Source organism: Symphalangus syndactylus, chromosome 6 (assembly GCF_028878055.3).
Source record: "Symphalangus syndactylus isolate Jambi chromosome 6, NHGRI_mSymSyn1-v2.1_pri, whole genome shotgun sequence".
NCBI classification, from domain to species: Eukaryota; Metazoa; Chordata; class Mammalia; order Primates; family Hylobatidae; genus Symphalangus; species Symphalangus syndactylus.
Window position 1 is genome coordinate 59066506 of NC_072428.2, and position 15743 is coordinate 59082248.

A 15743-nucleotide genomic window follows, 5' to 3' on the forward strand; every position below is an offset into this window, starting at 1 on the left:
CTTGGTGCTGTGAGTCTTGTAAGAGCTGGTCATTTAAAAGTGTGTGGCACCTCCTGCCACCCCGAGTCTCTCAAGCTTGCTCCTGCTTTCACTATGTGATGTGCCTCTTCCCCCTTCATATCCTGCCATGACTGAAAGCTCCCTGAGGCTTCACCAGAAGCTGAGCAGATGCCAGCACCATGCTTCTGGTAAAGCCTGCAGAACTGTAAACCAATTAAATCTATTTTCATTTTAAATTATCCAGTCTCAGGTATTTATTTCTAGCACTGCAAGAACAGCCTAATACACAGACATTTCTCACAGTTCTGGAGGCTGGGAAGTCCAGGATGAAGGAACTAATAGGTCCAGTGTCTGGTGACGGCCCTTTTCCAGGTTTACAGAGGGCTGCCTTCTTGCTGTGTCCTCACATGGCAGAAAAAGGTGACTGGATGGAAGTTCTCTTGTGTGTTCACTTCTTATAAAGACACTAATCCCATCATGAGGGCTCTACGCTCATGATTCAACTTCCCCAAAGGCCCCATCTCCAAATTCTATCACACTGGGGATTAGAATTTCAATATACGGTTTTTGGGGGACACAAACATTGAGTTGGTAGCAGGGAGTACAGGGGACCGGCATGTTGACCAGGTAAGTTTAACTCACTTTATTTTGAAGAACGTGGTAGCAGCAGAAAAGCCTATTATGCTTTGGAGACAAGTGGACTCAGCTTTATACAGTCCTGGGCTAGTTTCTTAACTTGAGCTTGTTTCTGGCTGACATGGGAATATTATCTATCGCACAGTATTGTAGTAAAGATTAAATGAGATGCGATCGGCTCATACCTGCAAAGTTTACTTACTACGTAGTTAAGTACACAATAAAATTTACACTTCACTCTCTCTCCTACTTTCCTATTTTCCCTCCACCCCGCCAGAGATAAGAAGGGACGAATCTGCTTCAGACAAAAAGCAAGTACTGAATAACTGGATACTTGTTTTACTATCCAGCACTGTTTCCCTTTCTCATGGGGGAAAATTGCTTTCCATGAGATGCAAACATGATTCCGAGCGAAGCTGTCACTCATCCCTCTCCACACCTACCACGTGAGTGTCAGGTGAGGCACAGGTAGCTCTAGTCTGACTACCGTAGTTTCCAATTCCCTAGCCATATTGGCTTAGTCCAGGGGTAGAATTATGGCTCCAACTGTCAGTATCCTTCCCCAGCATTTTAAACTTGGAGTTCTAAAAGTAAGGACCTTGCCTTTTAGGTTACAGAGATGAGAGGACTGAGGGTTGCCAGTGATCTCCTTTCTTATCACCTATAGACAGATTGCCTACAGGAGAAAAGAAAGTCAAACACAGACAAGCAGTATGAGATACAATGAGCGCCCTTGGGCCACTGAAATATGATTGTGTGCCCAAGGTCACCTGGTATCTAGAAAATTTTCTTCAATTTTCTGAGCTTCCTTATTATCATACCATTACATTTCTATTTCTTGCTTGGATTTACCTGAGTTGGTTTTTGTCATTAGCAATTCCAAAAGTCCTTAAAACATGAATTTATATTTTATGTCAGACTTTTCTGCAAGGTGCTTTACAGTCAAGTTCCCATTCAATTCTCATAGCAACCCTGATGTGAAGGCATTGGTTCTCTCTTTCTCCCTTCACCCTGAGTGCATATCTGTGATGGTGTGAACTTCTTTGCAAGCCTAGGATCAGAGTACAGGATTCATAGTCACTTTTTTCTTTTTGTTCTTTTGTTTTGTTTCTTTGAAACAGGGGTCTTAATATGATGCTCAGGCTTGTCTTGAATTCCTGGCCTCAAGCAATCCTTCTGCCTCCATCTCCCAAGTAGTTGGGATTACAACCACGAGCCACTGTGCCCCACAGACACTTCTTATATTTAACCAAATCATATAGCAGAATAGAGGCCTTATATCCACTTACCACACCAAGTAGAATACACTCAGACTATACCTGCTTAGATCACACGCCCAATCCAAAATAATCATGGTGGCTGGGGGAATGGAATGTGCTAACTAGCCAAACCTGAAGCTTAGGATAGATGGAGCCAGCTTCCCCAGAATCACACAGATGTCTGAACACAAATTAAGGTGTTGCAAGGAAGGAGAAAGGAGATGAATTTAAGAGAAGCAATCAATAAGTGTTTGTCACATACAAGGAAAAATGGAATCATGTTATTAAGATCATCCAGCTCTCTGAACCATCTGATCAATAACTCCTCCTGTTCACATTACTTCCTGTTGTGACCTCACACTTCTTCAGACTAATTTAAGACTGTGGTTCTCCAGAGGCTTCAGCTATTCTCCACAGAGAAGCTAGCTGGTTTGTCATGACTTCTAATCACTCATCCTGAGTACCAAATTGAAATGCTGATTTGGCAAGATTATTAAAAGATCTCGAGGCACTTTCCAGAACATAAAAGACTTGGTTAAAAGTATTTCTTGAGTCAATTAAAATGTCCTTGGCTGTCTTTCCTGCCTTGGTTTCCTCCTTAGTAAGTGTGAATTCAAAATAACAGGGAAATAGAAAAGGTAAAGCTTCTCTTTAGGAAAGGGTTTTCTCACACAGTTGACCGACAAGACAGATTTCCTACTGGCTGGATTGACAACAATGAGCAAATGGGTCCCCATATCTTCATCATCCTATGATTTTCAACAAGCTACTGTATTTCATTAATTCAAATTCAATTCTATTTTAACATCAAAATCAGAATGTTTCCTACTGTTGAGAGTGTCTTACAGTTAAGCTGCAGTCAGGACACAGCTGTTATTGCCTGCACAAGAGTGTACTTGGTTGTCATGTCTGGCATTGTGACTGGACAAATACAACCCTGAACAAATAAATCAAGGGCCATTTTAAGGAGAAACACGAATTTCAGTAGTTGTGAGACTTTTTGGTAAGATCTTCTAGTAAGACCAAGAAAGTGCCAAAGTTGAAACTTGCAAAATACGTGTCAGTAACCTGAAAGAAAAATTTGAAGACAATGTTGAATCATTTTTAAGAAATGTTGCACCATCAATACTCCTGATGGCATGCAGGGCAGTTATTATGTAGGCAAATATGAATAATGAATTAAAAAGTGTTTCAAAGCTAGAATTGATTATGAAGTAGTTTTAGAAATTCTTTACCAGTGTTTCATTTATACTTTTCTTTTTTGTGTATGCAAGAGAGTGACGGACTATAAATCCATGTCTGCCTAAGTCTACAAGCACTCTTTCAATAAGGTATTTATCCCCCTGCTTAGTGGAATATAAAACAACTGTGAATGACATTGAATGAGAACTTTTTTTTTTTTTTTTTTTTTTGAGATGAAGTCTCGCTCTGTCGCCAGGCTGAAATGCAGTGGCGTGATCTCAGCTCATTGCAACCTCCGCCTCCCGGGTTCAGGTGATTCTGCCTCAGCCTCCCAAGTAGCTGGGACTACAGGCACGTGCCACCATGACCAGCTAATTTTTGTATTTTTAGTAGAGACAGGGGTTTCACCACGTTGGCCAGGATGGTCTCGATCTCTTGACCACGTGATCCGCCTGCCTCGGCCTCCCAAAGTGCTGGGATTACACGAATGAGAACATTTCTAAGGCCTCATTTGAAAATTGGGATGACAAAGACTCCCTAATAGCTGCAGAATAAAATGCAAATAAAACACAGCATTCAAAGGCCTCTAGAACGTGGCCTAAATCTACATTTTCCACTTTTGTCTCCTATTATACTTCCAAGTCCACTACACACTGTGAAATTAAATAATTCAAACTGAAAGCTGTTGGAACTTTAAATTACCCGGAGCCTTGGGAGGAACGTGGCTATGCAGCCTGAATCACATGTCATGCAGCTGCAACTTCTGCCCCCATTCTCCACCCCCAAACCCCCCACCCCGTAATTAAGACCAAATGGCGCCAGAGATAAGACCATCTCAGAACGTTGTCCCTCCTCATGGAGTAATCTTCCTTGGAATGTAGGAATCTCTAACCAGTCAAATCACTTTAACGTATGCACTGGTCTTAGTATGGGAAATGTTGTAATCCTGTTAAAATTTCTGTGTCTCTGCCTATATAAGTGAAACCTTATCTTCTCTACTTTGAAACTCTGACCCCATTCATTTGGAGTCAGTGTCTCCCAGGTGGCCATACTCAAGCTTTGCACTCAAATAGACTCTACTTAATCGTATTTTCTGAATCTCACTATTTAAGGTTGACAATACCAAATTATACACATTGTTCCTTAAAGATCACCTGCTCCTTTTCACTTCTGTGCGTTTAAGTTGTTTCTTCCACTGAAAATGTCCCATCTCCCATCCATCTCATTTACTAGAAGGTGGTCTTGAATAGCTTCTTTAATCTCTCAATTCCTCACTTTTCTCATCTTTGAAATGGGAATCCAACTTTAGGTTTGATTTGAGGATTTAATGAGCTAACACATACAAAGCACTTAACACAGACTCCAACTAACCTGTGGTCAAGCAGTATTATCTGTGTCTTGAGAGATGAGTCTCAAAAAAGTAGTGAACTGGCCAAGGGCACGCAGCTTATTTAACAGCTAAGGCAGAATAAGAACTTAGACCTACTCACTCCCAGTACAGAGCTGTCTTTAGATTTAAGAAATGGCTCTACCTCCTCCCACCTGCTACAGCCAAATACTGCTAGACTGGTGAGAAAGATTCTTCTTTTATTTCCCTAGAAGCCTGTTTCTCCCTCTTCCTCCTTTACCTATATCAGATGTCCTAAACATGTTACTAAAAACTAAAAGGTAAAGAGATAAAAAAAAGGTTCCATGTTTGAGCACATTCGATCCTGTGTTAAGCACATTAAATGAGTTTATCATTTCAGAGTCTCCAACGTAGCTATGTACATATAGAGTCACCATGAAAAAGAAATACAGTATGGACTGTTTCTCAAATTATTTAATCAGAGAACCAGAGGTGGCTGTATCACATAAGTGAGGTCAGGCCATTAAAACCTACACACTTAACTTTGCAGTTTCTTGCTGCTTAAAGAATAAGAGCCCGAACTCCTTAGCATATGAGAATCTTCATAACCTGGCCATGCTAATCCCACCACTTCTCATATATCAGCTCCATTCTCATCATTCCAGTGTGTCAGTAACAAGTTTCACAAGTTGTTCCCTTTGGCTAAATGACCTTTATTCTCTTCTTCTAGTCCAGGTTTTACCGATCCCTCCAGACCTGGTTGATGGAACTAAGCCCTGAAGCCTTTTCTGAATATTACCAATCAATTAGCTGTACCCTCCTCTGTGCTCTCATGGCACTTTGTTTATGTCGGAATTGCAGCATCTCAGAGGCTCTCAGTTACCGTTGATTGATTTCCTTCTACACCTGGCTCCTGAAGGCCAAGGACTGTATTTACATCCCCAGTGAGAGGCATCCTGTAGGCACTCAGTAAAAGCCTACAATTCCTTGGCCCCCTTCTGCTGAGGCAATATTCTAAAACAAAGCTTTCCTGGATTCTCAAAGACCTGAAGTACGCTTTTTTTTCCTAGTGTAAATAACAATAGGGATACTTACACTTTAATGTCTAATAGACCTGCCAAGAACAGCAGTTATGTAAGTCTCTGTGTATTGCATAGTACTGCACGTAAAATTAAGTCACCACGCATGGAAAGTAATGCATTCCTTCCTTTTCAGTCAATTGTAATCATGAGACCCTTTAGACTTAGCCACAATAAACCCTGTTTTTCTAAACATTCAAAAGACTGTCAAATATTGTTCCTCCAATTTTAATAAAGTCCCTGTAGATTTGAGAGCAGTAAACATTTATTTTATGTTACTAAAACAAGGAACTCAATTAAAAGTCAACAGTATGAGATGAAAACTAGAGATTATGAGCCATGGTTCTTTTACTTATGGTGAAGGTTTCTGGCCTCTCAGATTCCCTAGACAAATGTTTCTCAGAAAACACATTTAGTCTATCCTTTGTCTGACTTTAGAAACAGTCTTCCAGCCGGGTGTGGTGGCTCACGCCTGTAATCCTGGCACTTTGGGAGGCCAAGGTGGGTGGATCACCTGAGGTCAGGAATTCAAGATGAGCCTGACCAACAAGGCAAAACCTTGTCTCTACCAAAAACACAAAATTAGCTGGGCATGGTGGCACATGCCTGTAGTCCCAGCTACTTGGGAGGCTGAGGCAGGAGAATCGCTTGAACCTGGGAGGCAGAGGTTGCAGTGAGTTGAGATCATGCCATTGCATTCCAGACTGGGCAACAAGAGCAAAACTCCGTCTCAAAAAAGAAAAAACAAAAATGAAATAATCTTCCAGAAAAGGCTGTAAGTCATGACTGGCAAGTAGGGAATACTACCATTTCCATGAAAAGTAGGCATAAAATAAAAAATTCATTAATTCAAACACTGAAACACAAGGAATGGAATAGCTACAACAATGCCTTTTTCTTTTTATCTTTTTTTTAAGAAGTGGGGTCTCAGCCGTGTGTGGTGGCTCATGTGTGTAATCCTAATACTTTGGGAGGTGAGGTGGAAAAATCACTTGAGCCCAGGAGTTTGAGACCAGCCTGGGCAACATGGCAAAACACTACCTCTCCAAAAAAAAAAAAAAAAATACAAAAATTAGCCAAGTGTGGTGGTGTGCGCCTGTAATGCCAGCTACTCCAGAGGCTGAGGTGGGAGGATGGCTTCAGCCCAGGAGGCGGAGGTTGCAGTGAGCTGAGATCGTGCCCCTGAACTCCAGTCTGGGCAACAGAGCCAGACCCTGTCTCAATTAATTAAATGAATGGCCACAGACCTCGTCCCAGAAGTAGTGAGTCAGAGTAAGGTCTCTGGGAGGTGGAGGGATTGAATGGGAGAAATGATCTTCCAAGGCCCTTTCCAAGGCTCCCAAAATCTTGGAGCTTTACTCGCCAGGCATTGCGGGCTTTCCTGACATCGCTGGCTTTCCTGACATTCCTTTTCAGTGGTGCAGGAGCAGAGAGCTTCGCTGTCCAGAGCAGCAGGCAGGCATGGCGACAGAGGCATAGTTGAGCAAAGGACGAGGAAAGGGGCCTCCAGGGAAACCAGAGCTGACTGAAGTGTTCTTGGGAAGATCTATTCATTGATTTTGTACCAAACCTGCACCCTCATTTTGTACCAAAATGTACCAAACCTGACACACCTCAAAGGTGGCACCAGATGGGTGTGAATGTCACACACAGGAGTAAAACTTTTCCTAGAGCAAATGATAACGAGAGAGCTGAAGGCAGATGCATGCTTGAACCCTCATATGGGGGCTATGTGGGAGACCAATAGGTCTGTGAAAGAGAACTCCAGTCAGAGTAAGAAATACAGCACACAAATAGAGAGTCTTGGTCCTGGGAGTGCTCACAGGCACTCCTGGAGCTTCCATTATCATGAAGCAACTGAACCACTTGAGGCTATCAACCAACTTCAGAAATTATGCCATCAGTGGCTGAGGCCAGAGATCCACTCAAAAAAGCACATTTTGGAAATGCTGATACTAGAGCAGTTCCTGACCATTCTGCCCAAGGTGACCCAGAACTGGGTGCAGAAGCATCATCCACAGCATGTCAAACAGGCTCTGGTCCTGGTGGAACGCTTGCAGAGAGAACCTGGTGGAACAAAGAATGAGGTCACAGCCCATGAGCTGGGAGAGGAGGCAATGCTCTTGGGAGGAACAACAGTGGCTCCAGGCTTCAAGTGGAAGCCAGCAGACCTCGAACCAATGGGTCTGTTCTAGAAAGAATACTGGAATACATACAGGGTACTACAAGAACAGCTGGGCTGGAATACTCACAAAGAAACCCAGCCTGTATATGAAAGAGCTGTGCATGTTCAACAGATTTTAGCCCTTTCTGAGCACAAAATCACCAAAGACTGGAAGATTGCATCTAAGCTCATCTGGCCTGAGTCCCAGAGTTTGTTGACATTTGAAGATACGGCTATGTACTTTTCCGAAGAAGAAAGGCAATTATTAGATCCTCTTGAGGAGACTCTCTACAATGATGTAATGCAGGATATCTATGAGACTGCCATCTCTCTAACGTTAAAGCTAAAAAATGACACTGGAAATGACTATCCTATAATATCTGTTTCTGCATCTGAAATACAAACAGCAGGATACAAAGTATCAAAAAAGAACAGAATGAATATTGCCCAGAAAACAAAGGGCAGGGAAAATCATGGTGATACCCACAGGGTACAGAAACGGCATCAAGCTTTTCCAAGGAAGAAAAGAAACTTACAACTTGTAAACAAGAGCTTCCAAAACTTATGGATCTTCACGGGAAAGGCCACACAGGAGAGAAACCTTTTAAATGTCAGGACTGTGGGAAAATCTTCAGAGTTAGCTCTGATCTTATTAAGCACCAGAGAATTCACACTGAAGAGAAACTCTATAAATGTCAACAATGTGACAGGAGGTTTAGATGGAGTTCAGGTCTTAATAAGCACTTCATGACACATCAAGGAATAAACCCATATAGATGCTTATGGTGTGGGAAAAGCTTTAGTTATGACACAAATCTACAAACACACCAAAGAATTCACACAGGAGAGATGCCCTTTAAATGTCATGAATTTGGGAAAATATTCATTCACAAATCCCACCTTATTAAATATCAGAGAACTCACACAGGTGAGCAGCCTTATACTTGTAGCATATGCAGGAGAAACTTTAGTAGGCACTTGAGCCTTCTCAGATACCAGAAACTCCACAGAAGATGGGAAGCATGTCCAATGTCTCCAAACTGAGGAAAGTTACCATGTAGAGCTTGATTTTAGACGTGATGAAAGAATACAAAATTATGAGGCACCCAATGATAGGAATCTGTCATCAATAGAACATTTGGGAGGGGTACATGTTATGCTTCACAAAAGTTATCTAACCTGTCTTATTCAACACTGCATCTTTCGTGCCTAGCACAAGACTGATACATAATTAGTATTTTATTAACAAAAAAAGAAAGTGTAGCTATGAGATATCTTTACCTATCTATCTATACGTATGTATCTGGTTATTCAAAGCTTCCCCATCCCCAGTCAGTGCCTGAGATATATGATGGTCAAGACTCTTAGACTCATTCTTTATTCTTTGTCAGGAGAGATGGAAAGTAAGAGTACCTGGGCCCTCTCAAGGGAGTTCAGAGAGAATTACTAAGTTAGGGACAGTTTCAACAGCTATCATTCTATCTACGTGAACAAACAAACCCAGGACTCAGGGAACTTTATAACAGAAAGAGGATTCAGTGTTTGCCCTGGGAGAAGTGCCCCACTCTAGTTGCTTCTTTCCTGAGTACCCACTACCACAATGTCTTCTGTCAAGGAATTACAAGTAGCAAGGGAAGGTCTGGCTACAAGGACAGACCTAGGGACCTTGCAAGCACTTGATATCTCTTCTCTTGCTGACTCTGTCAACACAGACATACAAAATGAAATGATGAAGGAGGCAGTCTTGGCCCTCATCCAGGTATCTGTTTCTTTGTAGAAAGTACACATAAGTAATGAAGGTCTTTTTCTGACTTTCATTATGTGCACTGGATGGAGGCTTTCAAACCGGTGCCATACTGCTGCAGGGCCTAAAGGGAAGTCTGTCCTTATGGCTGATCAGCTACAACCCTATATGCCTGAATACTCTGCAAGAAGGCCTGGAGGTTTTGCAAAACTGATTTATTGAGAATGGCAAGGAGGGTCCTGTGACCTCTTAGCTTTGGTGCACAGCTAATACCAGGAGGGAACATCCTGAAGTGCCAGAGCAAAGTAAGGCATGTGGCTTAGAGTAATGACCCCAGTCAGGGCCAGGCAAGATGGAAATTGTTTACTCATGTTATTGGTTTTCCTGTCTTCCCTACTGGCCAAAGTGACTATCTCTTATGAAGAGACAATGTGATGTCAAGGAAGTTGGAAGGCATGGATTTACATCTGTGTCAGATCCTGGTTTATAAATGTTGGCCAAGCCTTCTATATATTTATTATTTCATAAAATTGTACTTTTAAATGAAAATGGCATGTTTCGTTAGATTTAGACATTAAACAAAAATGTTGTTACCAAAATAATGAATGAATGAATGAATGAATGAATCAATGAATGAGGTGGGGACTCACTTTGTCGCCCAGGCTGGAGTACAGTGGCTAGGTCATAGCTCACTGTAGCCTAGAGCTGCTAGGCTCAAGCAGTCCTCCTACTTTAGATTCTGTGTGAGCTGCCACAATGGACTATCTTCTTTTTCTTTTCTTTCTTTTTAAAACTCTTCTTTTCCTCACACCGTATGACCTCTGAGGCTCCAACTACTCCTTATCTGGCATGGTTCCCACATGATCCCCTGGGCTGTCATCTTCTCTAGATGTACTAGCATTGGTCAAGGTTTTCAGACACTTTCTGAAATATGCATTTCTAAAGTCTAGGGTACAATGTTCTTGCTCTTCACTGCTAACAAGCTACACTGACCATCACGTTATCAAGTTCTCATCAAGTTTGTATTACGAAAATCTTTACCAATGGGTCAGAATTAAGTCCACAGTACCAGTGGTCTCTCAGTGGGTTGAGAAACAAAGTTGTTAATACGATAGGAAAGGATGTGTAGAACTGCTTAACCATTACATAACCAAATAGTTGAAATCTGCCATCACTCACGTATCCTGCTACTGTCAGACTGTACAGAGTTAGCAAGAAAAATCCACAAATAAATGGCAGAAGTGAATCACAATGGACTAAGGAGCTTTACTCACAATCTGCCAACTACCCTATGTAGAAAGTGAGGCTCAGAGAGATTAGATGACTTATCCAAAGCTATATTCCTATTAAATAGTAGAGCCAGGATTCAAATTCAGTTTATTTTATATAGAGACACCAACCAGGCACTAGAGGAAGATTGCTTGGGGTCAAAATGTGGTTCTTTTATTTTCTAATGGAGATATCTTTTGCAATTTTCCTAAACACCTTGTTCTTTAGTTTCTTATCCACAAAATGGAGAAAATAAGTGAAGGTTAACTAATACATAAGAAATGCACAGGACAGTACTCTACATAGTAGGTGCTCAATATGCATATAATACGCATAATAAATTATGACTCCGTATTTTTTTTTTTTTTTTTTGAGACAGAGTCCAGGCTGGAGTGCAGTGGCACGATCTTGGCCCACTGCAATCTCTGTTTCCTGGGTTCAATCGATTCTTGTGCCTCAGCCTTCCAAGGAGCTGGGACTATAGGCACGCACCACCACACCCGGCTAATTTTTCTATTTTTTAGTAGACGCGGTTTTTTGCCTTGTTGGCCAGACTGGTCCTGAAGTCCTGACTTCAAGAGATCCAGCTGCCTCAGCCTCCCAATGTGCTAATATCACAAGCATGAGCCACTGTGCCTGGCCTCCACATTTTTGTTTTGAGACAGGGTCTCGCTCTGTTGTCTAGGGTGGAGTGCAGTGGCATGATCACAGGTCACTGCAGCCTCAACTTCCTGGGCTTGGGCAATCCTCCTACCTCAGCCTCCTGAGTAGCTGGGACTACAGGGATGTGCCACCACATCCAGCTATTTTTAAGAATTTTTTTGTAGAGACAGTGTCTTGCTATGTTGTCTAGGCTGATCTTGGACTCGTGGGCTCAAGTGATCCTCCTGCCTCAGCCTCCCAAAAAGCTGGGATTACAGGTGTGAGCCACTGTGCGTGGCATCATATTGTTTATAGATGGGACTCACAATATGGTCCCAGAACATAATTTCTCTTATCTTTATCCAAATGTTCTCTACCAACCCTCTTCTGCCCTCAGAGCTATGGATATCCTCAGAGAACATAACTTCAAAATAAGCAAATGCAATGATTCTATTCCCACCATCAGTCCTGCTTATTTTTGTTTTGTTAAAAAGAGAGAGAAAGAGACTGAGAATGAGAGCGAGAAAGAAAGTTAACCCTTACCTTACCTTAAATCATACTTCTTTGGGTAGAAACAGAAGAATGAGAAACTCCACCTAACAGAGAAATGAACTAGGGATGTATTGGTCAGAAAAGATGTTTCTCCTAGAAATCTACCTCAAAAGTCTAAGAATGTCAGCAGAACTCAAACTGATATTTAATGAGTACATATTAAGCATTTACTCAACAGGTGGTAAAATTAGCACAAGACCTAGTCTTTGCTCCCAAGGTCCTCCTAAGCTAGCAAAGGAGAGGTATTCACGCTCCTAGTTTCTTGGCAGAATATATTAAGTGCCAACATAGAGTCTCAATCAACATGTTCTGAGATCAGAACAGGAAAAATGACATTTTACTTTGGGGGAAACATCTGAGATTGACATGAAGAACAACTCCATGTCCTTTTCTACCTTTTCTTTCAGAGAATGACAGAAAAGCATGTGGTTTTCCTTTTTTTTTTTGAGACGGAGTTTTGTTCGTTGCCCAGGCTAGAGTGCAATGGCGCAATCTCGGCTCACTGCAACCTCCACCTCCCAGGTTGAAGTGATTCTTTTGCCTCAGCCTCCCAAGTAGCTGGGATTAGGGGCATGTGCCACCACATCCGGCTAATTTTTAGTATTTTTAATAGAGACGGGGTTTCTCCATGTTGGTCAGACTGGTCTCGAACTCCCAACCTCAGATGATCTACCCGCCTCGGCTTCCCAAAGTGCTGGATTACAGGTGTGAGGCACCGCACCCGGCCGTGGTTTTCTTTTCAGGTTAAGAATGTTCTGAAAATAGTGGTGATGGCTGTACAACTGCATAAATATACTGAAAACACTGAATATGTATACTTTTAAATGGTGACTTTTATGGTATGTGAATTACATCTCAACAAAGCTGTTATTTTAAAAACAGAATTGAGACACCATAAAGTTGAAGCCCCTTTTACCACCCCTGCCAGTCAAATCCCCACAAGTTACCAATATCATCAGTTTAGTATCATTCTTTGTTATACCTTTATCCCTCGCAATGCCTAGCTGAAGTTCTTGCACACAGCAGGAATTTTAGGCATTTGTTATATAATAATTTTGTACATGGATAATACTTTGTTCTTTTCAGCATAATATAGATCCTTTTGTACTTACCACCACATAAATTCAGTAGTTCAGGACCAGGCAGCTTTAGAGTGTAGTGTATGTTAACACCACACATGCCACGTGCAGTAACAAAAGAGAATAGTACTCACTGGCTTAAAGCTCACCAATCACAAATTCAGTTAACAGAAAACCTTGATATGGAAGTTCATGAAAATAAGGAGATACTTTGCATCTGTTCCCTTGGCTTACAAAGGGTTTGAAATAAATGAAACCAGGTTTGGCGAGGCTATTGCTTTATAGCCCACAACAGCAAGCTATAAACAAAGGATTTCTCACTAGGTCAACCCAACTTATATAGAGACCTTAACCAGTCTCATAAAAAGACTTGTTCCTTTGGGAAGCCAAGGCAGGAGGATCACTTGAGCCCAGGAGTTTGAGATCGGCCTGAGAAACACAGTGAGATCCCGTATCTTCAAAAAAGAAAATAAAAATTAGCTGGATATGGTGGCAGGTGCCTGTAATCCCAGCTACTCGGGAGGTTGACGCATAAGAATCACTTGAACCAGGGAGGCGGAGGTTGCAGCGAGTCAAGATTGTGCCACTGCACTCCAGCATATATATATATAAAGAAATTGCTAAGAGACTGGTGGACCTACAGAGGCCTATGGTTGGAACAAGGAGTTCTCAGTGTATAGAGACTTTGAGACAGATGTCCAATACTGCGATCTCCTCCAATAATGGGTTCGTGCACATCACTCTGAAAGACAGAATGAGTCTCAGCAGGAGACTCAGGAATACATCAGAAATTGGACACTGAAGTAGAAAATTCCACACAGATACCAATGTAGATATCCTCTTCTCTCTCACACAAATACATAGTAAGCATTACATAATCAGTGATATGTATTAAACATCAACGGTTTGCCAGACACTGTTCTAGATTGATGAGGATCTGGAGATCAACAATGCAGATGCAATCTCTGCCTTGACCAAGTAAGATTTCCAGCAGAAACAGGGAAGTGGGCAGTACTCTCAAAGAGGAAGTATTTACTCAAAGAGCCCTGATTAGGAAGTTGACCTTTGAAAAGATTCAAAGGAGACTTTATCCTGAAAAATAAATGTTATTGTGGCAGTTTTAAAAAATGGCCAGCCTGGGCAAAACAGTGCAACACCATCTCTACAAAAAACAGAAAAATTAGTTGGATGTAGTGCCATGCACCTGTGGTCCCAGCTGTCCGGGAGGCTGAGTGGGAGGATCGCTTGAGCCCGGGAGGTTGAGGCTGCAATGAGATGAGATCATACCACCGCACAACAGCCTGGGTGACACTGAGACCCTGTCTCTAAATTAAAAAAAAAATAATAAAATAAAAATTAAAATGACCACAAATTCTTTGATACTCCATCTACCAAGAGGTTAGGAGTCTATGTTCCCTTTCCATGAATCTGAGTGGACTTGTGACTCCTTCAATCAATAAAGTATGGCCAAAGTAACACTATGTGACTTCTAAGGCTAGGTCACTAAAAAAGGCCATGACATTTTCATCTTGGCCACTAACACATTCACTCTTGGAGCCCTTAAGCACCATGTAAGCAGTCTGATTGCTTAGAGACTGCCATGAGAGGAAGCCTGGGCTCCATGTAAAGGCCACTGGTAGGTGCTCTCATCAACAACTGCAGCTGAGCAGAGCCTCTGAGTCATCCCAGCCCTAGTGACAGGTATGTAAGTGATGCTTTCGGAGGATTTCAGTTCCTAGCAGTCAAGTCACTCTGAGCCATTCAAGCCTTCCCAGTTGGGGCCCCAGATATTGGGGAGCAGAAACAAGTTCCTGCCATGTCCTCTCTGAATTCCTGACCCACAGAATCTATGAGTAAAATAAAATGGTTACCTTATGCCATTAAGTTTTGGGCATGCTTTAATGATGACCGAAGATGTATTGTGAAGCCAAAGAAACTGGAACAAAGATGGGAACTGATACAGAAGCAGACAGCTATAGAAAATATGAAAACTGGCTGGGTGCAGTAGCTCATGCCTGTAATTCCAGCACTTTAGGAGGCCGAGGTGGGCGGATCATGAAGTCAGGAGTGTGAGACCAGCCTGGCTAACACGGTGAAACCCCGTCTCCACTAAAAATACAAAAAATTAGCTGGGCATGGTGGCGAGCACCTGTAATCTCAGCTACTCAGGAGGCTGAGGTAGGAGAATTGCTTGAACCCAGGAGGCAGAGGTTGCAGTGAGCTGAGATCCTATCACTGCACTATAGCCTGGGTGACAGAGCAAGACTCCGTCTCCAAAAAAAAAAAAAAAAAAAAAAAAAAAGAAGAAAATTGTATTTTCTTTGTCTAAGCCTAGTTGGAAAGAAACCACTGTCCCATCAGAAGGGACTAAATAAATTGTAACTCTTTTGATTGTTATCTATTTTATCTACAGATGCTATAATAGAAAACGTTTCAGTTGTTAGGAACAATCAGTGCAGTCGAAAAGGAATATGGGTAAGGCACTACTCTGCTTGGCTTTTTTCCTATGATGCCATTCCAAGTTGTCCATGAACCCATTTTTGCCTCTTTCTCTTGATGCAAGAACATAATAGGTATTCAGTAACTTTGTGGAATGACCGATAGAGTCTAAGGAGGCAGGGGACAGAGAAGATACTCTGGACAAAGCAGAGACCACGGTAGGCAAAGGTAATGAAGATGGGGGTTCTGAGAAGAACAGAGAGACTCACTTGAACCTTGTTCTTCATCCCTCTCCATCCACACACCTTACCTTGACATTCATGAGCTCACATCTTTAGGCCTTTAAACTG

General features: G+C 42.0%; 2 protein-coding genes across 6 annotated transcripts in view; one reads left to right on the forward strand and one right to left on the reverse strand.

Moving 5' to 3' along the window:
- Nucleotides 1-15743, reverse strand: part of GAB2 (GRB2 associated binding protein 2) — a 208865-nt gene that overhangs the window by 166081 nt on the left and 27041 nt on the right. The window lies entirely within an intron of this gene.
- Nucleotides 7181-8712, forward strand: LOC129484675 (putative zinc finger protein 75C). Its single transcript, XM_063641454.1, is given in 3 exon segments — nt 7181-7591; nt 7877-8198; nt 8201-8712. Coding segments are annotated over 3 exon segments (1245 nt in total).